The following is a 22,920-nucleotide window of genomic DNA, read 5'->3' as shown; positions in this document are numbered from 1 at the left end:
CTAGTCTCTTGTGGTGGGTTTGGTTCTTTTGTAAGTTTTCTATCATCTTTATTATATATCAATCAAGTTGACCAAAAATAAACAAAACAAGTTGTAATGTTTGTCTGTATGATGATAGCTTTATATACAAAGTACATATTCACATTTCACAAACAATCAGACATTTCTCTCTCTTCTCTTCAGAAAGCAATGAAATTCTTTTTAAGCTGATCATGAAACCTACCCGACCGTCGCACACTAGCAGCTCTTCTCGCAGTGAAACCAACAGTCGTAGGCCTAATTGATCTTTGCCTAACCATCTCCACAAACTCAGGATCATTAGAATGACCTTCGTACCTGATCCACTGAATCATTTGGTGGTAACCAGGGAAGAATCTCATCTGAATCGCTTTAAAGACGAAGTAAGGGATCAAAGCAAAGATCATCACGAAAAGTGTTGTTAGCCAGTAAGATGGAGCTGGAGCTAGTGTTTCAAGGAAGACTTTGTAAGCATCTGTGGAGAAGCTAGGACCCATGGCTCCATAGACCATGAGGAAGATGTACCATAAAGCAATTGAGCCCCATATTACAATGTGTTGGACCCAAGTGAAGTAGCTTATTGCAAGAACCATTTGGAGGTTGACCACCCAGACAATGCAAGTGTATATTGTCCCTCCGAGGATTTCCCGACCGGCAGTTTTGCCATTAGGGTTGTAGAGTTGGTGTTCTTGAGATTCCTTGCAGATGAAGAAAATGGCGAGCGCCGTGATTAGTCCATTGAACATCCATCCAATGATTCTCTTCCAGCTGAAGAGAAGATTCTGAACTCCTTCTTGGTATAACAATGGGAACTGCAAAGAAAGACAAAGCTTAATGGGCTATTCAGAGGAATCTAGGGTTTTATTAGGATTTATCGGGGTAATGTAGACCTACCTTGTAACAGAAGCGAGATGAGACGTCTTGATCGAAAACTCCGAGAGCAATGACCGGAAGCGAAGAGAAGAAGACATTGAAAAGAGATAGAAACCAGTCGTTATATGCTGGTTGAGCAGAGAAGGATGTGTAGGCTTCGTATAAGAAGACAGTCACACCAAAAGTGATATTCTTGTAGAAGAAGTAACAGATCTGCCAGAGCAAAAACAGAACCTAGTTAGAGAAAAATGTGAGGATGTATGTATAGAGTTTATTTAAAGAAATAATAGGTACCATGGATGAGATTCTGCTGTAACACCAGTGACCATGGACAAGCAAGAGACGCTCTAAGTATCTGAACTGAGCAATGGCTATATCGCTAGACATAACAGCTTGCATACCCTCAACACCGCTGATTCCGACACCGATGTCTGCTTCTTGAAGCATTCCAACATCATTCGCTCCATCTCCAATACCTAATGTTGTCTTCCCTGTTCCCGTTTTGACCAACCTCGTAACCTAACAAAAAAAAAAATCTATTAACTAAACGGAAACCGTCATGCTAAAACCTCCCATATCCACGGAGAAAGAGATCATTACCAATGCCTTTTGTTTAGGTGATGATCTACAGCAAATAACAGAAGCACACGCTGTGGCTAAATCAAGAAACTGTTTCTTGAACTCATCTTCAAGAGCGTACGTTAGCGACTTCCCGTCGATGATCAACGCAAACGCCTCATGAGAGCCGCTTGATCCTGTGATGAGAGCTTTCCCTTCCTCCATTTGTTTGACAACACTTTCTCTAGATGCCTGTTCAATCGCATCTTTCTCTCCAGCTTTCTCCAATGCTTTTATATGTGGTGTCTCGAGGTTTATGATGATCTGCTTCATCTCTTGTCTTAGTAAACTACAAGCAAACCTGTATAGATTCCGACAAAGAATGTCAGAAACTAGGATTCAGACATGAGAGAAAAAAAACACAAGTTCCTTACCCTATATTGATTGCTGTCTCCATCTTGTCTCCCGTTAGAACCCAAATCTTGATTCCTGCTTGCGCAAGCTTGTCTATACATTCAGGAACCTAAACACACAATCAAAATTAGACATTATATATTAAAAAATATATATATATCTACTAAGAATATATATGTTACAAAGAGCTATACCCCATTTTGAAGCTTGTCCTCAACAGCAGTAGCGCCAAGGAGGATCAAATCACGTTCCATCTGATCAGTGATTTCATCGATCAAGCTCTCGCGATCCGTTGTAACTGAGTTCTTAGCTTCATTGAAGTTCTTGCTGAACTCTATGTACTCATTCTCATCAACCTCACGGTATGCAAGGATCAGTGTCCTAAGTCCTGCATCTGCGTATTCATTAACATGCTCTCTTGTTTTCTCTTCGAATTTACGTCCGTTCTTGGCAAGTCTTTCGAACATCACACTGCACACAAACACACACACACAACAAAACAAGATTAGTACAATACATATAGATCATCAAGAAAGCCTCAAAATGTAAGAACTTACTTGTCAGCTCCTTTGGACAGTAACAGAAGCTTCCCATCTTCGTCCCGCACGATCACTGACATTCTCTTCCTCGCGCTGTTGAACTCAAGAACGTTTAGTAACCGATACACTCTGTAACAAAACAGAGGAATGTTAGTTTTTAACCTCAAGATATCGCCAAGAAGTACATTTTCATAAACAGAACCAAACCTTTCAACTTTCTGCCCCGTTGCAAGATCCAACTCACGGAACGAAATCCCGTTTTGCGTGCGGCTAAAGAACTCAAAACCGAGCTCTCTAGCCGCGACGACAAACGCAGCTTCATCCGGAGACTCAGCCTCGTAAGAGACGGCCCCCGTGGCTTCATCAGTTTCAGGTATAGCCGTGTGACACACGGCTAACAACCTGAAAAACTTCTGCAATACAGCAGCTTCTCGCTGCTTCACCCAGTTACCTTTCATGACTCTCTCATCCTGGAAGTTAAACCCTTTGATCTTAGGACCAGACTTGTCCACCACAACGTCCAGATCATCACCAACCAAAGCCGCGCCGCCGCTTCTCATAGCCATGGATCTTTCAACTTCGGTTATACCGCGCCCGTACGCCGTCCCGGCTATAGAACACTTGATGAACTCCATGGAGTTGCACGTCAGCGTCCCGGTTTTATCGGATAGGATCGTGTCGACCATTCCAAGCTCTTCGTTGAGATTCGAAGTTCTCGCGTGCGCGGGTTTATCAGTCTCCTCGTAGTACATAAGAATGTCGTTGTTGATGAAAACACTCTGAAGAACTTTGACGATTTCGATGGATACGTAGAGAGAAATGGGAATGAAGTAGCTGTAGAGCATAACCGCGGTGAAAAAATGAAAAATCGCAGCCAGTGGAGCTTTTTCGGGGTCGAAGAAGATGTCTGCGTCGTCTGGTTTCAAGTACCATCTCTCTGTTCTTCCTCCAGCTCTAGCTCTATCCTCTCTTGTCTCGATTCCGAAGACGATGGAGCCGATAAAAGACATCAGAAAGACTACGAAGAACATCATGTAGATGATCTTGTCCATCTTCCTCTCGATTCTGCTTCTCTTCGATGGAGGATCAGTTGAATTTTGAATCACCTATTATCAACAAAACATTACAAAATCAGTTTTCTTTTTTTTATTAAATATCCGGAGGTTCAGAGCCAAAGCCCATAATAATAACTGTAGACATGAAACCACAATATGTAATATTAGTTCCGTCCCAACGGTTACTCGAATTGAGAACCTATGACATAACTTTTGACAAATCAGTTTGTGTGTTTAGATTTGTACCTTTGTGTCGTGTCCAGTGAATACAACAGCTCCGTACACGTACTCCGTGTTTCTAAGCTTCGAGTCACGAAGCAGAAGCTGTTGAATAGACAAAGGATGTCTCTGTTCTTCCAAATGCAAAGTTCCAACGAACGTGTATAGATCCGCATTAGGATCTTCGCATCTCACGACGGCTTTCAACTCCTTGAAGTCTGAGTCTTCGTGTAACGCCGACGACGTCGCTTCCAAACCTTGCTTCACTTTAAGATTCGTCTCTCCGTCGAGATTCATCGTCTCCACGTAACAAATCGAATCCTCGTAGCTCGACGAAAGAAGCAAAAGATCCGCCGGAAAAAACTCGTCTTTCTCAACTCTCACTATATCTCCGACCTTAAGCTCCCTCCACTCCTCTTGCCGGAAATTTCCATTCCCGTCGTGGACCTTCACTCTCCTGTTATTCACCTCAATGTCCTGCCGTTTTCTCCCCCAGTCCTCGATCCCTTCTTTGACCATGCTCACGAGGATGACGAAGCCGAGAGGTAACAGAGCGCTGACGGCGCCGTAAGGAGAGAGCGGAGTCAGGGACAAGATTCCGGTGACGAGGAAGTAGAAGTTGGCCACGCGGCGGAACTGCTCGAAGAGAGATTTGGGTATGAACGAAGCCGGAGTGTATTTCGTTGACCGGACGTAGTTTCCGGCGTAGTTGCGGCGTTCCGACGCCGGCGAGTTGGGTTCGTTGCAGTAGACGACTCGGGAGAAGCCTGGTCCTCCTATCTGTGAGTGATCTTCTTGGAAGCTTGATTTGCGACATTTGAAGGCGTAGATGTTGCTCAGACGTAACCTGCTTCTTCTCCGACCGCCTTGTCTACCTCCCGGCATGACTATGTCTGAAAAATATATATGTGAATCTTGAAAATGGTGATGACCCCGTTAATGTTTTTGGGTGAATTGTTGAGGGAAAAGAATGAAAGAATGGAGATTTTTTTATGTACTTTGGAACTATGAAAATGAATAATTTTGTGAGTAATTATAGTATTTGATTTAGCAAATTGGGCAAAAGGAAGAAGAACGAGTGTTTCTTCGTTATTTTATGAAAAAGCCAACTTTGACGACGACTTTCAAACATACGTATTTTTGACGGAGTATTAAATTATTTTTCAGTCATGGAATAAATCGTATGATTTTCGTGGGATTTCGAAAGAAAAATCATTTAAAGAAGACGCAAGAGATCGCTAAATATCTGGTTTTTTCAAATTTCGATGGACATAATAAAAATCAAATTTGTAACAATCCATATTTGTCGGAAATGAAAAGTACTCAGTCTGTAGTTTTTGTCCCTTTATGTTCTAGAAGAATAAAGTAACAAAATTATGATGCCATCTATCTTATTAAAACTCAAGTACAAAATTGGAGTGTTTGGAGATTTGAATAGGACTATTAAAAAATTTAGAGTGTTTAGAAATATGGATTACAGTCTTTTAAAAAAAATATTTTTATTTGAAAATAAGGATAGTAATATTAAGAAAAAAAGTAATGGGCTTATGTTTTTTAAGAAAATTGAAAGTTATCTAGGCCACTTTTAAAATATACCAAAATGGGTCAATCTAATTGCCTAATTTTTTTTTTCTAAACTAACCATAAAACAAAATTTAAACTTTATATACATATTTCAAATCAAAATAATAATTCAAATTTGATTTATATCAAAAATTGATTCAGAAATATACATATATTCAAAAATAGATTTTTACTAAACTATTTTTCAATAACCATTATAAAAAAATATTGTCAATATATATAAGAAAAATATAATACAAAGCCTAATTTGAAATACCAACTCAAATTATGGTTTTTATATTTCATATTAAGTTTAAAAATTATAATATATGTAATTATTTATATGATAGTATGTATAAAATACTATTAGTTATATGATTACTTATATGATGGTACATATAAAATACGATTAATTATATGATGATAAAATACGATATATAATAATGACTAGGGATGGGCTTTTGGGTACCCATACGGGTTTGGTTCTGATCGGTTTGTATTTCGGGTTTTCGGGGTCAAAGATTTCAGCCTTATTAGAATGTTTCTAAATTTTGGTTTGAGTTCGATTTGGATCTTTGCGGGTTTGGTTTAGGTTTGGATAACTAATTTAAATTATTTTTAAAATCTTAAATCATTATATATTTTAAATTTCTCAAAATGTATAAATAAAATAATATATTACGTATAAATTTGAATAACATATGTTATAATACTTAAGCTTAACATATCAATTGGCTTGATTTAAAATTTTGGATACGGAATCAATAATTATTTTAAGTATTTTTGGTGATTTGAGTATACTTTAACTATTTCAGATATTTACTTTTGACTATCTATATATATTTTCAAGTATTTAAACCAATTTAAAAATATCATTTTTAATGTTTCATATACGTTAAATCTAAAAATAATTAATATATATAAGTATATAAATCTATTTTTAGATAAATTCGGATATCCAAATACTTCGGTTCGGATCAGATTCGGTTCTCTAAATAACAAAATTTTGAATAATTAGAATATTTAATCAATTTATGTTCGGGTTTGGTACTATATTTTTGGATCGGTATCGGTTATGTTCTTCGGATTCATTTTTCCAAATCCTAAAAATTACATGAAAAACAAATATTAACATATTTTTCAAAATATACACCCGCGCGCCTGCGCGGATCAAAATCTAGTAAATAATTAAAGATGATGTCAAAAGAGAAGAGGAATTGATCATATAAGAACGAATGGGAATGAGGCGTAGACGAAGTCGTATATGGTTTACTTTTATTAATACCTCTGAAAATTTCTAGGAAAAAGCGAAGAAAAGGGAGGAAAAGTATTTATTTATTGGATAGTGATTAGTAAATAAATGATGTTTTTGAATTGATTGATTCTCTAATGTAAGGGTTATATTAATACTATATGTTATAAAACTAATGTACTTAACTTCAAGTGATCCCCGATCCAAAACATGATCTGTCCTCGATTTCCTGATTAGTATATCTTCTGACACACTCTTGGGTGTTGGCAACGCATACATGTGAAATTTAATTTCCACCTCATAGTTTGTTGCCAGATTTGAGAATATTATAGTTTGGTAGCAAAAAATAATCCATATCAATGAGCTTAATGTTTTTTCCAAGTTATAACGAATACTTCATGATTCATATAGATGTTTTAAAAGAAAATGATTCCATATTTGCCATATACATGTGATATGATAAATATATTATTACATATTACCACGACATTTTCATGTGATTATTTATAGTCACAGCACATATGTCTCACCTACTCCTACTACTATTAATCTCATTATTGTGGCTGCGCGACTATTCAAACACCATCTCATCTGTGAGCATCATACCATCTCATAGACATGTAATTTTATAATAGTCATTATCACTTTGACAAAAATAACGGACAAGGGTTTTGGATCCATTAAAGTTAGTTTACACTAACAAACACAAGATAAGATGAGATAAGATATGTAAGTTAATGTTTAAAAGAAGAAAAGTATTTAGAAGGGAAACAATTTTAAGTTTCCCATTGGCGGTCAAGTCCTTGCATAATTTAATTTTAAACAATACCCTTACGCGTAAAAATAATACTATAACTCTGCAAAACATTTTTCAATTTAGACATCGTCTTAATTACGTACATTGGGCTTCAGATCACCGTATTTACGTTTATGGGCCCAAAACAGTTTCCGGTCCACACTTATTTCTTGATATCTTTTTTTGCTAAACTGTAAATATCATATATGAAAGAAAGATAATACAAAGTAGAATCTTATGTTTGTGTCATCTTGGCAAAAAGAAATAAAAACAAGATGGGACACAAGCTTAAACAACAAGAGATCTGACTTATCTCAACCACAAAATCATTAGTGTGTCGAAGTGCTTTCTGTGCCTCCTTGCCGAGATGATGTTTCGAATCTCTTTGTCAATAGCATGGAAGACAGTTGCAGCAGGGACTGATGTCTGGTTATGGATCAGATTATTCCTCTGCTTCCATAAGTGATAGACAGTGGATTGAGTCGCCAGTTTCCTAAGAAGAGTGAGTTTTGGTGGCGCTCCTCTAATCCAAGATAGCAGCTCTGCCCAGTCTGTAAACGTGTTTGACGGTGGAAGGCATCTTGCGAACACCCCTCCCCACACTTCTTTGCTGTACACGCATCGAAGAAGCAGATGATCTCGTGATTCTTCATAATTGGAGCAAAAAGGGCATAGAGGCGAGATCGCCATTCCCCACGCTGCCAGTCTTGCCCTCGTCGGTAGTCTATCATAATTTGCAATCCACATGGTAAAGCTCAGCTTCGGTATGGCGCCTTTGAACCAGACCACGTCAACCCATGGTTTTATCGCTTGTCTCGGCCTAAGCACTTCCCATGTCTCGGTATTTCTTGATATCTAATCATCATAAATCTTTAACTAGGTTGTGTTTTTGTTCGGGCAGATATCTTACTTCTTCTACAAGAATATCACGTTTGGCGTGACCGTGTTCTTATACGAAGCCTACACATCCTTCTCTGCTCTACCCGCATATAACGTAGGGGTGGGCACTTTACCCGATATCCGAAATGGTACTCGAATCCGATCCGAAAAACCCGAACCGAAATCCGAACCGAAATAGCAAAATACCCGAACGGATATTGAATAAGGAGAGATTGAATATCCGAACCCGAACGGATAATACCCGAACCCGAATGGATATCCGAAGATAACCGAACATATGTATAATTAACCTTATATTTTTAGTTTACATCTCTCATTTTATATAAAATATTTATATTGATACTACACATACTTTAAGTTCATATGATATACATACAATTACGAAAAAAAATGATTTGCTACTCACTTAAAATGCATGTCAAGTTTTTTATTTCAAAAATTAACAAAAAATTACATCCAAATTTTTTTAAAAAATAACTAAATTAATGCCTTTTTAGTTTTAAAATGTTATGTCCAAATCTATTAACCATTCAATCTATTAAAAATAAAAAATTAGTTAACTGAAAGTTATATTTTTAAATATAAGAAACTTGAAAAATGAAAATTTTAATATTTTTTTTCAAAATCTAAATATCCGAACCCGATCCGAAATAACCGAATCCGAACTAAAAATACCCGAACCCGACCCGAAGTACAGAAATACCCGAACGGGTTCTACACCTCTATACCGAAATACCTGAAAATCCGAAATACCCGATCCGAACCCGAACGGGTACCCGAACGCCCACCCCTAAATTATAATGACTAGTTTATATATATATTATAAACGTGTTCTTCTCTTCAGTTTACTAGAAAACCTCTCTGAATTCTCGCTCGTAATTTCCCATTAAACTTCGTTTTTCTACATACCACAAGTCGTTGTAGATATCACAGGAAAACACCCTGAAACCAAAACGAAGAAAAAAGGTTTTTAATTCTTAAAATTCATCAACTTCACCACCAAAGATTTCTTTAATGGGACTTGGGAATGAAATAAAGATTCAGCAACTTCCTTGTCATGAGGTAGTTCCCTTCTCAAGGCTTCGTACATAATCACTCACTGCATATCCCCGTCTCTCCATCTACAGTTGAACACACGGGGTTGCGAGATACTTCCTGGTGCAAAACTCCAATGTTTTATGCCTTATAATCTCTTGTTACTTGTTAGGTTGGACTTCTATAGCTTCTATTTGGGCCTCTGTTAGACATCACCAGACCAAAGAAACATGCCCACTAGCCCAAACAGAATCGTATCTCACAGATGTACTTGGCAAGAATTCTGATATCCTCTCTATGGGAAATATATATTTCAAAGCATATTTAACTGTGATAAAAAGGGAACTTTAACATAATGTAGAATATTTATGGTAGTATCATATCTTGGGCATTAATTTTTGGGAGATTATGAGCTATATATAAATATGTGAATATTGACTTTTAATTTATAGCGTGGCTGGACAATATTGTGCATTAACGTCTGAGAGATTATGAGCTATATATGCAGATGATGAATTAGGATGAAAGATCTTTACTATACCTCTATAAGAATTAGCAGCAAGGGGAATTCATTTCATTATCAACGATGGAGACGGCAGAGAAGCGAGTAATGATTGCATCATCATCTCAAAGAAAGAGAAAGAGAAGAAAAATCCGAAGAATAATAAGAAAAAGAAGAAGAAGAAACGAGAAGCTAGTGACTGCTCCATCATCACTACCAAATGACGTCATCGAGGAGATCTTCTTGCGGCTTCCTGTGAAAGCATTAATCCGTCTCAAGTCGCTCTCAAAACAATGGAGAGTGGTGATCGAGTCTCTCTCTTTCGCAGAGAGACACTTGAAGATCGCCGAGCAATACCGCTTGGTTCATCCCAAAGTCATGGTCATCACCGACGAAAAGGAGACTGGATGGACTCTTCGCCCAGACACAGACATTGGTTTTAGAACATTCTGCTTAGAATCGGGTTCTGTTCTATCTTTTAGTCTTATCAATTTCCCTCAAGGATTCTTTAACTGTACCTTCGTTTCTGAAAACTGTGATGGCCTTTTCTGCATTCATTCCCCACAATCTCACTCTGTATATGTAGTTAACCCGGCTACACGGTGGCTCCGACAACTTCCTCCGTCTAGGTTTCAGATTTCGATGCACAAGTTTTACCCGACTCGAGAAGATTGGAGATTCATGGATTCACTCTTTCATCTAGCATTCGTGAAGGCTGCTGCTGGTTACAAATTAGTTTGGTTGTATAATTGTGAAAACTACAATGCTGATGCTTCGTTTCCAAGCGAGGGAGTTACCAAGTGCGAGGTTTTTGACTTTAGGGCAAACACTTGGAGATACTTGTCTTGCACTCCAAGTTATCGTATATTTTATAATCAAAAGCCAGCCTATGCAAATGGGTCCGTGTACTGGTTGACGGAACCATATAACGCTAGAATCGAAGTGGTAGCTTTTGATATCCAGACAGAAACATTCAGGTTGCTGCCGAATATCATTGTCGCCATTGCTGATTCAGATCCTAACCATATAGACATGTGCAGTCTGGATAACCATTTGTGTATGTCGAAAAGGGAGCATGTTACCATGATCCAAGATATTTGGAGGTTAAAACCATCAGAAGACACTTGGGAGAAGATTTTTTCCATAGATCTCATTTCTTGCCATTCTCCTCGGACTGAGATCCGCGATATGTTTGAATGGAGCCAGAAGGATATGGTTGAGCCATCCACACCAGTGGCAGTATGCAAGAACAAGAAGATCCTGCTCTCACATCGCTGTTCCCGCGGTCTGGTAAAATATGACCCCCTAACAAAGTCTCTAGATTTTTTTTACCGGAATTATAGGGCTTGGAGAAAAGTTACTTATTTTCAAAGTTTGATCTCTCATATATAATTAAAAGATTATACTATTTGCAACAACGTTTAATGTGTATTGAGAGCACGAAAGAAACATAGCATGTCTTTCTGTTGGGGTTTCTCTTATCTTGTTTTCTAAAGAATCCATCTCTTGCAATTTCTTTTAAATGGAAAATGATGTGTGAGGAATAATGAATGTAAAGTCTGAGCTTTTCCTATCGTCACAACTTTTATTTTCTCATCGAAGAGACAAGAAGAGAGCAAAAAGTTTATACTGACCCAAGCAAGAAAAGAGAAGAGAAGATATATGACTGACTGAGTCAATTTTTTTTGTCATGTATCTTCTCTTTTTTGTCACAACTTTTCAGCGTCTAAACTGACCCAAGCAAGAAAAGAGAAGATACATCATACATGACTGGTGTACTCAAAGTTGCAACAAAATTTCATTTGCGCGAAGTTGAGATGTTTTAAGGATTGATCGAGAGCGCACAATTGGGATACGAATGGATAATGAAGTAAACTGATATATTTCTGAAATTCTTTTTCTGTAATGTTCTTAAAAGGTTTCTCTAATAACACTAATAAAGTTGTGTATTTCTTATGAACAATTTTTAAAGTATTCTAAAATCCGGTTTACAATTTCTTTTGTTCAAAATACGATTTAGCTTTGAATAACACTAGATTTGATAGAGCTTTTATAAATGGGTGATTGAATAACAAGTGATTTGAAGTGGTAGTTAATGAATTTACATAAATTTCATATTCAATAACACATGACTTGAAAAAGTTTTTTATAAATTATTAGTTGAATAACAGTGGATTGACTAAACAAAACTAAAATCTCTTAAAACTTCTAATTCAATACACCCCCTAGATGTTTTTACAGGAATTATATGGCTTGGAGTAAAGTTACTTATTTTCAAAGTTGGATCTCCCATTATCGAATTAAAAGCTTATACTGTTTACAACAGCACTAGATGTGTACTGAGAGCATAACAGAAACATACCATCTCTTTTCTGTTGGGGTTTCTTTTACCAGAAACTCTTCTCATATTTATATGAATGAAATTCACATTTTGGCAAAAACAAATGTAGCACGTTCCCGGCCACTATGCTACCCACAAAGAAAAGAGGAAGTTTGAATTACCGTTACAGCTCTCTCAGCCCTAACTTCCGAACTTTCTAATCTTTTGGCTCGAAGAGATTCCACCACCGATGCGCTAATTCCATCTACATTGTCCTTTGATGGTGCAGATGCAGCAATGTCTGCATCATCTTCAACATTTGCTGTAACTAATTAGTTTACCCTGTAAACTCATAAGACACCAACAACAATGACATATATGCAGATTAAGACTACTATCAGAGTCGGGCCTGAATATGTGGGGGCCCTATTTGAGTTTTTCAAACACATAAGTTTTTTAACAATGGATGCTCTTAAAATGATGGCCCATAGAATGTTTCAAAGAACGAATTCAAGCACTGTATCATATATGACATGTAACCTCCAGACATGGTGTGAGTCAGACTCATAATAATCGGCTTAAGAGGACCTTTATCTCGTTTCCCCCACTTGTTCCTTGCTAGTTGATAATTTTGAAGACTTTGTATGTCAGCCCAGTCTTGTTCTAACTCATTTTCTTCATCATTAACTCTTGTAGTTATTCTTTGGACTTTATTTTCTGACACTATCTCTTCAATAGTAAGAAAGCCTATCTGTTAAAATGCAACATATTTTAATTTTCTATCAACCTCTGGTATAATACAAGTGTCAATGTCCTTAATTGGCCCTGCGTACATAGTTGGATCAGTTTTGCACCAACGAGTATCTCTCAAAACCGTTTGTATAGCAATCAAGCATTAGAGGGATTGTGTCAAACAAGATTCCGGTGAAGAGGGAGTCAACTGAAAATGATGATACAATATTAGCAGTATAGTACTATAGTTTCTGTGTATATATAGCTTACGTGTACATATACAGCTTACATATACTGTACATAGGTGGATCAGTTTATACTTGTATATAAAGGATTGTACTGTATAATCCTGCTAATAATATTTACATTTACGTTTATAGTTACGCTTACGTGCTATATACACAAACTATACTGCTAATAATATATAAGTTCTCTTCGGGAGTTGCATAATGGGAACGTATTGCATGCATGTATTGTTACGTCGTAATGTATATATGTTCTCGTTCAGCCCACATCCGTACCTATAAACCTTAAATCCATCATAATAGTTCGATCCTTGGATTATATATTATATTTCTTTTTGTTTTATAGATGTTTACATTCGTTTATGTGCTTAGGTTTCACTCAGTGGTCGAGTGATTGGCATGATAAAAATGGTTTCAAGCAGGAAGTTTCGTTTCCAAAACTAAAGCTACGCAGATACCACCTTGGTTAAGGAGCCTCAATCCTCGCACATACAATAGTAAAAAGCTTAATTAAGGAGGATGTTAATGATTTGCATGTGCTTGCATACGTTTGTTTTACAATTTGGCAGATGAAAAAGTAAAAGTCGATGTTGAGGCTAATTACTGTTGAGATAGGATTTGCCAAATGTGGTGTGCCTCGATGACATCAGCCGAGATTTCACATGCTAAGGACCTGAGACATAATTTGCCAAATCGGGGACAGACCGAGCTTCCTTGCATCTTCCTCAAGCAATTTGTTTTGCATTTATACCCCTTCTTCATCAAACTCTCTCTCTTCATCAGTCATCACAATATCAATCTCCTCTCTTTTGTTCTTCACAAACAGGAAAGAAATGTCATCTAGTGGTGCTTGGAACGATAGCATGATCGTTAGGTACCACAATGCGGTTGCGAGACTTGGAGGGAATCAGAATCTTATTAAGGAGATAGCCATCGAGCTTGGTGTGCCAGAGAGTGAGGTGCAGCGAGAGGCACAGAAGTTGAAGGACATCGGGAAGAGCAAGAAGGGAAAGGTCAAGAAAGGTGCTTGAAATCAATATTTTAATGGGTTTAAGAAACATAAAGTTCTATTTTATATGATCGGTGGGTTTCTCTAGTTTCTCTATTTTTCTTCTTATATTCCTCTCTTTCTCATGATGATGTTGAATGAAACATATGAAAATAGTTTGTGGTTTGTAAATAGACTTATGAAGTGCTTGTGGTTTAAGGAACATTAAATATATTTTATGATGGTGTGTTATAGTTTCTTACTTTTTCTTTTATTTATGATGATATGAATTTAGATTGTAAATTGATAATATGCTTGATCGAACCAACCAAACATATGCTCAAAGCCAGTGATAAAGAGTGTTATAACCGAGAAAGCAATGTAGAATGTCGCGCGGGTTTATGTAGCAAAAGATTAAACTATATATGTAACCATGTCCACAAAATGTAGAAACTGAAAGGGGGTGGAGAACAAGACAAGTCAAAACCAGAGTACAAAACATCACCGCTGAAAACCTTTACAGACCTAAAAGAAAACTCATACATCTTCCTCTAGTTCGGTAGGATGGATGTTCAATGGACTAATCACCACTCTTACCATAAACTTTAGATCATGAGGAAGCTGTCTTCCTGAGCTTCCAATCTCGATGAAGAAGCTGTTTCATGGACAATGTATGAATGACTCTGTTCTTCCACAATGTGGATGTTTCGGTTGCAAATGCGGGAGAAGCAGCTGATGAGCTTCTCTGTTGAATATGATCAGAAGCAGAGAACAGTATATGAGGATGTAAATCAAGAATTTGAGGATGGATCACCAAGACCTGGTGAAGGATCAATAATAAAGAAGCTATGGACTTTTCTAACTACATAACACATCTCACGTGAATGATCTAAGAAATGTGTTGTTACTTTCACATTTATATTGTGAAAGCCTTCTTGTATCCAAAGAGACCCTTTTGATGGAGGATGAAGTTAGAGCATTAGAAGCAGAGGCATGTGTTTAATGATATGTACTCGGGATGGTTTTAGAAAAGCAGAAACGTTAAACAGAATAGCTTGAGGCTTTGCCTTGTCTTGTCCTTGGTTCATTACACATCAATCGAAACAACCTAACAGCTTAAATTCTCTAGAAAGTTTTATCAATATATGGGAAGAAGATGCAAGGCTTGGAAGAATCCAAATCTTTGTCTACCATTAGAGATTGTAATGTCAGAATCTCATAAGCTTTTACTTCCCCTTGTAGTGATGCCATATACGTAAGAGAAAGCCCATGACGACTGAAAATGATTCTTATTGGGCCGATATTGAAGTTAAATAAACAGAAGATAAATAAAAACTAAAACACGTTTGGCCTATGCATATTTCGAACCTTCGCATTATCAGCACGACACTCTAATCAACCGAGCTGTGGAAACACCGTGGCCTAGTGGTCAAGGTTTAAAGGCTTCTACACCTAGGTCTGGTCAAGGTTTAAAAGCTTCTACAACGCAATTTCTACAGGAAGAGGTCTGGGTTTCAATTCCCGGAGAAGGCGAATTATGCAGAAAATTAGAGAAAATGCTTACAAGAGATCTTCAGCATGGCGCAAAGAGTACCGTCAGGAATGGATCTCGTAGAGCTACTCAGGGTGATGCAGTCAGGTGTGAATCCTCATAAGGCAGGTAGAATTTTCGGCTATAATATCGTCTATGTAATGTTTCTCATAATTTGTAATAGCATAATTAACCAGACAAAAAAAAAAAAATCAACCGAGCTAATGGGCCACTTTATTCGTTTGCTATCATTTACATTTGTAGAAAATAAATCTTGATAGAAAGATTCAGAAAGCGTTTATTTCGAGAATTGTAATCTCGTTTGATAGCATTGCACGAGATAAATTTTACATGTGAAGATTTTCAACGCAGTGAAAAATTAAAGAAGAAACTAAAGAAGAGAAAAAGTTTGATATACATCGTCGAGAGCGTGAACGTCACGCGCCCCCAAATTATTCTCTCTCGAAACCTAGTCTTCTTCAACCTCAAGCTTCGTCTCCGTCACGCCTTTCCGGCGCCGTTCGGCGTTGTGAGAGGGCCCACAACCGATACTCCCGCTAAGTCCATCTTCCTCTCTGTTTGTGGTTCCATTGGTGAAGGGCCTCTACTCTTCGGTGGTGTGCGAACCTGTAGCTCCGGCTACAGTTCAACTCGAGATAGCGTCGTTTAGTGTCCTGGTTTCTCTAGCGACTATGCCGGCACTCTGATGCTTCTCTCCGCCTGTGAAAGTGACTCCTCTCCCAACATTTAGGTTACCTCTACGGAGTGGTACCAAAATGTCGCTTCTTGCCATCTCGATCCAAAGTAATATGGGTAAGCTTCGCTTGTGTTAGAGGTCTCGGGACTTCAGACTTCACTGTGGAGATGTCTCTACATAGAGTCACGCCAAGCGGTCTGCTATTGAGTGATGCTTTAATTAGCTCCTCGTCCCCCTCTTTGGTATTGATTGGCGTTGCTTGTGAGTCTGGATCTGATTGTAGGTTTAATTGAATAAGGCTATGGAGGTTCTGTGATTTTTGGAGTTCGTGGTAACACTTTGCGGCTGGAGGAAAGAGTAAGACCCGGGAGGTGGTGATGCTGCACCCTTACCCTTAACCGCCTTAGAGGACGAGTGCGGTTAGGTGAGTTGAGCGCTATTAAGCACCCGTGGTTACTGTTGTCCTGTCTTTGCTGAAATTAGGTTCAGATCTTGCCCAGCCCGGATTCTGAGGGTGATCTTTGAGCGGGCCTGTCTCTGCTTCTCTGAGGAAGGTAATTGTGCTTGCAATAGGATGAAACAACTTCTCGCTAGCGTCGTGTCCACCGAGCTTTGGTCTTCCGGTCTCTCCATTCTTGCCCACCTCGTTTTGACCTTTCATCCGACTTTTCAAGTTTGTATCGATCACTGTTATCCTGTTTGCTTCCAAGCAGAACGGTTTCAGTGGCGATTGTCATTTGATTACATGTTTTTTAAACTTTTTGCCGTGTAGTCAAGCATAGAGGTCGAACAGCTTGTGTAACAATTTGTAACCTCAAAACGTTCATTTCATAATGATATTTACCATTTAGCAAAAAAGAGAAAAAGTTTTACGAAAATTGAAAAACCAAAATGGAGCGTACAAGTGCCAAGTGGTATATGCATAGAGAGTTGGAGAGTTAGGAGAATGAGAATTTATTTTAGGTCGGCGTGAAGTCTCCGGGTACGTACAACGGTACAAGTATGTGTGACATTCTTGCGTGTATTAGGGTTTTCAAAAAAAATATATATATATATATATGTATAAACAAAATCTAGGGTACCCTATAAAATACATGTTCATTTTATAGCTATTCAACCATAGGATGACAATTTATTCTACGAATTGTTTTAATATGACGTATCTCTCTAATCATATATAAGATTTTCAGAAATATCCACTATTATTTTAATTTTGCATGGAGTTAATCATATACAGTACTGATTCAATCATCCTAACCTAACTAATAAACTTACATATTAACAGTATGTTAATTGTATATGTGCATGGGAATTTTCAACTCCGTGCAAAATTTTGTTTAAGTTCTTAATGGCTATATTTTTTTTGTTAAAAGTATCATTTGCTCTATAATCGGGTTTTAATTTGTGTCTTTCATAGCAAACTTGTAGATTACTAGATTTATTAAATCCGAAAGTGATAAGACATCGTCCTAATATTTATATAACATGTTACGTTAGACATTAACTTTAATTTTATTTATTCTTGAGAACAATATATCGATAACTTCCATTTACAAATGTTAAGGCAAAACTTTAGAAGAATTTCCCCTATACAAGCATTTATATGCATGTATACACCTTCTCAGTCTACACATTCATATAGCCATTATATATAATACATCTGTATACGACTGAATTATCATTGATAATTGATGTAAGTGGCAAAAAAAGTCAAAAATGTTATATGCAAAGCTGGCAGATAGACTTTGATGGATTACAAGGAGAAGACTTCTATGGAGATTGGTGTTCGTGAAAATTATAAATAATAGCAAGTGGGTACTTTCTTTTAATTAAGGACCAGTGACCCAGATCTTGTTTTGTTTCTAAGTTGTGGTCATAAACAAATTATAATCACATACAGAACATAGCCTTTAGATTATATCTATGTCGATTATCTATGTCCAATTAAAATCCGTATCATAATCAGATAGATATTTCGTACCAAATATTATAATTAAATAGTAAGCAGAGTTTCAATTCTATGATTTTTTTGGTACAATTTCAATTCTATGATTCTCATGAGTAATCATTTATTTTGATTGATCAGAGTCTGGACGAGTGAACTTGATTTACGTACTTCTTACGTGCAGTATGTTTTTTGGGTCAAATCTTTCATGGAGTATGTATAAGTGCATCTCTAGTGACATACAAAAATTTTATATATTTTTTACACTAAAATAAAATAATTCTATTATAGAGTTTGATTTGCTTCAATGGTTCACTCTACTCTATTATAGAGTAAATCATTAATGTTTATTAGAATTATTTTATTTTAGTGTGAAATATAGAGAACTTTTTTGTATGCCATTAGAGATGATATAACTAGATCAATGTTTATTAACTTTTTTTTACCAAACTCATTAATGTTTATTAACCTGATTATAATTAAACTGTAATTTAATGCATACATATTGGTTCATAAACTCTTAAACGTCTATGAAATTATTCTTACGTTGTTTTTTATTGACTACTCTGTTTTTACGTTTGGATTATAACTCGACAATGGTTCGCACAAAAAAAAAAACTAGTCAACTTGGTTATTATTTTTCTAACTATCTTAAAACTTTTCTTCTTCTTTTTCTGTCGTTGATTTTTTGTCGACATGTCACATAGAAATACAAATACAAAAGTTTTGACGTCTCCGACCTCTCTTAAGTTTTGACTATTCGAAGATTATAAGGTTATTATTATTTATCTAATTTTCTCACGGACACTTCCACTACATAAACTAAATTATTTGCTTAATTTTTTTTATAAATTCTCTTTTTGACGAATTTTTGTATAAACTATTTAATACTTTCTTTTTTTGTCGGAAACTATTTAATACTTTCACTTACTAACTACTCCTAACCCAAAACTTCCGATGTAATTTTAGAGCAATGACGAATGTACGATAAATGGTAACTAGCTAGGAAACAACACAAATATATTAAAACAGATATATAAAATTTAAAATGTGGCAATCTAGTGGTATTACAAAGAGATCGATTTATTCGTTTCTAAAATTCAAAACGTTATAAGTATTGAGCACTATTTAAAAATTAAAAATTGTAAAATTGAGTTTGGATATTGGGTATGAACTGACGATCCAAAAATTTTCAAAGTCTTACAAACCAAGTATATGTACGTAATTAGTCAGCAAGTATATTGAAAACCTTAATTGTCAATTTAACAGCGATTTGTAATGTTGGACTCCGTCAAAGTCGTCAGCCGAATGTATAACTATTAACTAGGTATACATATCATAATATCATATGGTGTCTCAAAATTGTCGCTCCATTTATATAAATATGTATACATAATATATGTGTCTGAGTGTCTTAGGGTTTATGGAAATATAGACAATATTATATTACCTTTTTTGTTATTAGGATTTTCATTAGACAATAATATCGCATTTGTAGCTATGCCAGTTATGCGTCAACAAGTGCAAAGTTGCAAACCATATTTTGTTTGACTTTTCATAAGGTTCATGCAATAATTGGCCTTTCTGTTGCAAACAATAAAAATGAAACCCAACTTAGTTTGATGGAAAAATAAGTAAAATCTCTATAACTTCTATATTAGAAGCAAGTATAATAATGAGCTTATTTATTAAATAACCAAAAAGAATCAAAATTAATTTTCTAGAGAAATGGTAGAGAGAGATAGGAACATAAAAGTTGAAAGATAAGAACATAAAAGTGGAGAGAGGGAATGTTTTTAGTTACTTAGTCAATTTTGATTTTTTTAATGTCACTCCGAGAAATTTTCCTATATTAATCTATATAACTTCATATGTTGTACAATAATAAATATACACCTATATATTATATGTACATATATACGATTATTAAGGTTTTGAATGGTGACCATCGTCCCGCCCTGCAGTTAACAGTAACAAAAATCTCTACATATACTATATATATATACATTTTTATAACTGTTAGAACTGCACCGCAGTTGAACCGCTTGTCCCGCACCGTTCAAACCGCAGTCACCATTCGGAGCCTAATTTCTAAAACCGCAACTTTGTTATTGGTGTTAGTGTTGTGGTGGCCGAGGCCCTCGCAATCAAATATGCTTTTCTCCATGCAAGGGATCTCAACATCAACGACATTTGGTTTCGCTCAGATTTTCAAGTGCTCATCAAAGCAATCTCATCGAAACGATGATCGATTGAACTCTACGGGGTGCTCTCGGACATCGCATCGATCTCTTCATCCTTCTCTTCTTGTCGTTTTAGTTTCCTAAAGATAGATTTAAACGGGCCTGCAGATTCATATGCCAAGCTATGCTTGCTTTCTGTCATGTAACTCTTAAAACCTTTTATTAATTGAAATCTTATGTTGTCCAAGAAAAGAAAAAGTTATTGGTCTAGTGTTAGCGGTTTTGCCAATAACGCTTAACCGCACACACAAGTTTACCATTCATTACCTATATAAAGAGTATGCAACACGAATATATGATTCATTTGTTTAATGTGATGGCTAAAGAACTGAGGAACAAAGGTTGCAAATCTGCAGTACAGTAGCTTGCTATAAGAACAGTCTCAAAAACATATATGTATATATATATATATACATACTTTTTACATACATATACAATTTTATACTACTATAATACTTCAGCAGATATAATATACTTCATGTCGCTGAGTCATTGACGACTTATTTTATTCTTGTTAATTGTTATAGTCAACATAATTTTATTTTAATCTTTTCTTTGGTGACTTGGTCACATTTTCATGGTTTTCATACTTTCATGCAGGTACCATGAATCTATTATTTTATTTTAAAAATTGAGATTATTAATCAACAAAAACTATTTGCAAAAGTCTAATCAAAGAAACTGTAGATCAAGTCAGAAATATCAAATGAATTAATATATTTTGAAAAGAAATTCTGGTAGCTAGCCCATCAAGGCATTTCTAGTCACTGCTCTCACACTCTGCCATAGATGAAGCAACATCTTACTAACAAAGATTTGTAGTCTGGTTGTGATTAATTTGAAAGTAAAAAGTTTAATGTGGTGAAGCCACCAAAGTTCGAGTCTTGGCCACTAGAAAATTAACCTTTCGACATCGTCAGGAACAAAAAAACGACATGTGGCAACACAACACATGACTAGTTTGAACTACTTCTGTAGGACCATGATACTCCTGTATAATTCAAAAAGAAGCAACATCTTATTCTTGTTGGGTTCCGAGTAGCATGGCCCTGTGATCCGGCATACCAATTAAGCTTTTCATATATATCATATCAATATTTTCTAAAAATTACTACCCCGCTAGATGGATTTTTAGTATTTTTACATATACTAGATTTTTTAACCGCGCTACGCGCGGATAAGATATTATATGTATTTCTCAATTCTAAATAAATAATGTATAATATTATTTTACATTATTTAAATAATATAAAATAAAACTACATAACATAAATATATTTTTAAAAAATTTCTTTGTGGAAATCATTATGTTGTTTGATTGTTGTACTTGATTCACATATTTGCATAGTTATTTGTGATGAATGAATAACTATATTTTTATTATCAGTAAATAATATATATTTATTATATAATATAAAAAAATAAAATTATTTACTTTTAAAACAAATTTGTCTCATGTTGGTGACTCGTTTATAGACATATCATATTCGAATGAAATATTTTTACAGTTATCAATCTTCTTAACAGTCAAGAAACAAATTTGAATATCAAAACAATATCTTATACGATCTTTTTGTGGAATAACTGCTCTGAAAAAATTGAATTTATGCATCAAAAAAGACTGGAAATAGATGTGCATATATGTTATCTAAGTCAGCTTTACAAAATACTATTCATAGTTCATATATCATTTATGTCCATCCTATTTTTTTATTCATCCTTTCCTAAACATCTTGAAATAAACTAATGCTAATTAATAATAAATTTTTGGTTGGCAAAAAAAAATCAAATTTGTCTAATTATCGTTTAATTTGTCTAACTGATATATATATATATATATATATATATATATATATATATATATATATATATATATATATATATATATATATATATATATATATATATATATATTTCTCAATTCTAAAAAAATAATTTATAATATTGTATTACATTATTTAAAGAATATAAAATAAGACTACTTAACATAAATATATTTTATAAATTTTCTTTGTGTAAATCATTATATTGTTTGATTGATGTACTTGATTCACATATTTGCATAGATATTTGTGATAGATGAATAACTATATTTTTATTATCAGTAAATAATATATATTTATTATATAATATAAAAAAATGAAATTATTTACTTTTTAAACAAAGTTGTCTCATGTTGGGGATTCAGTTATAGACATATAATATTCGAATGAGACATTTTTACAGTTATCAATCTTCTTAACAGTCAAAAAAACAAATTTGAATATCAAAACAATATCTCATACGATCTCTTTGTGGAATAACTGCTCTGAAGAAATTGAATTTAAGCATCAAAAATGACAGAAAATGATGTGCAGTTGTGTTATCTAATTCACCTTTACAAAGTACTACTATTCATAGTTCATATATCATTTAAGGCCATCATTTCTTAAACATCTTGAAATAACTGATGCTAATTAATAATAAACTTTTGGCTCGCAAAAAAAATAAAATTT

The 22,920-nt window shown here is 35.3% G+C and overlaps 3 protein-coding genes across 3 annotated transcripts; 1 reads left to right on the top strand and 2 right to left on the bottom strand.

The window, feature by feature from the left end:
- Nucleotides 1-42: 42 nt before the first annotated feature.
- Nucleotides 43-4,983, bottom strand: LOC103843067 (probable phospholipid-transporting ATPase 11). The gene is made up of 9 exons (XM_009119767.3): nt 3,704-4,983; nt 2,610-3,508; nt 2,421-2,531; nt 2,058-2,334; nt 1,884-1,972; nt 1,492-1,810; nt 1,186-1,410; nt 913-1,104; nt 43-830 (listed from the first exon to the last, which is right to left on the bottom strand). Exons 1-9 carry the CDS (start codon nt 4,559-4,561, stop codon nt 180-182), a joined length of 3,621 nt encoding a protein of 1,206 aa, XP_009118015.1. The 5' UTR covers nt 4,562-4,983; the 3' UTR covers nt 43-179.
- A 2,613-nt stretch (nt 4,984-7,596) lies between these two features.
- LOC103843195 lies at nt 7,597-8,034 on the bottom strand. The gene has a single exon (XM_009119899.1). It carries the CDS (start codon nt 8,032-8,034, stop codon nt 7,597-7,599), a length of 438 nt encoding a protein of 145 aa, XP_009118147.1.
- An 802-nt stretch (nt 8,035-8,836) lies between these two features.
- Nucleotides 8,837-22,200, top strand: LOC103843065 (putative F-box/kelch-repeat protein At1g13200). Its single transcript, XM_033279025.1, is given in 2 exon segments — nt 8,837-11,047; nt 11,049-22,200. Coding segments are annotated over 2 exon segments (1,293 nt in total). The 5' UTR covers nt 8,837-9,808; the 3' UTR covers nt 11,103-22,200.
- The last annotated feature ends 720 nt before the right edge of the window (nt 22,201-22,920 follow it).

The sequence above is a fragment of the Brassica rapa genome, chromosome A09, assembly GCF_000309985.2.
Source record: "Brassica rapa cultivar Chiifu-401-42 chromosome A09, CAAS_Brap_v3.01, whole genome shotgun sequence".
Taxonomy (NCBI): domain Eukaryota; kingdom Viridiplantae; phylum Streptophyta; class Magnoliopsida; order Brassicales; family Brassicaceae; genus Brassica; species Brassica rapa.
This window is presented reverse-complemented; position numbering and strand designations above follow the sequence as displayed.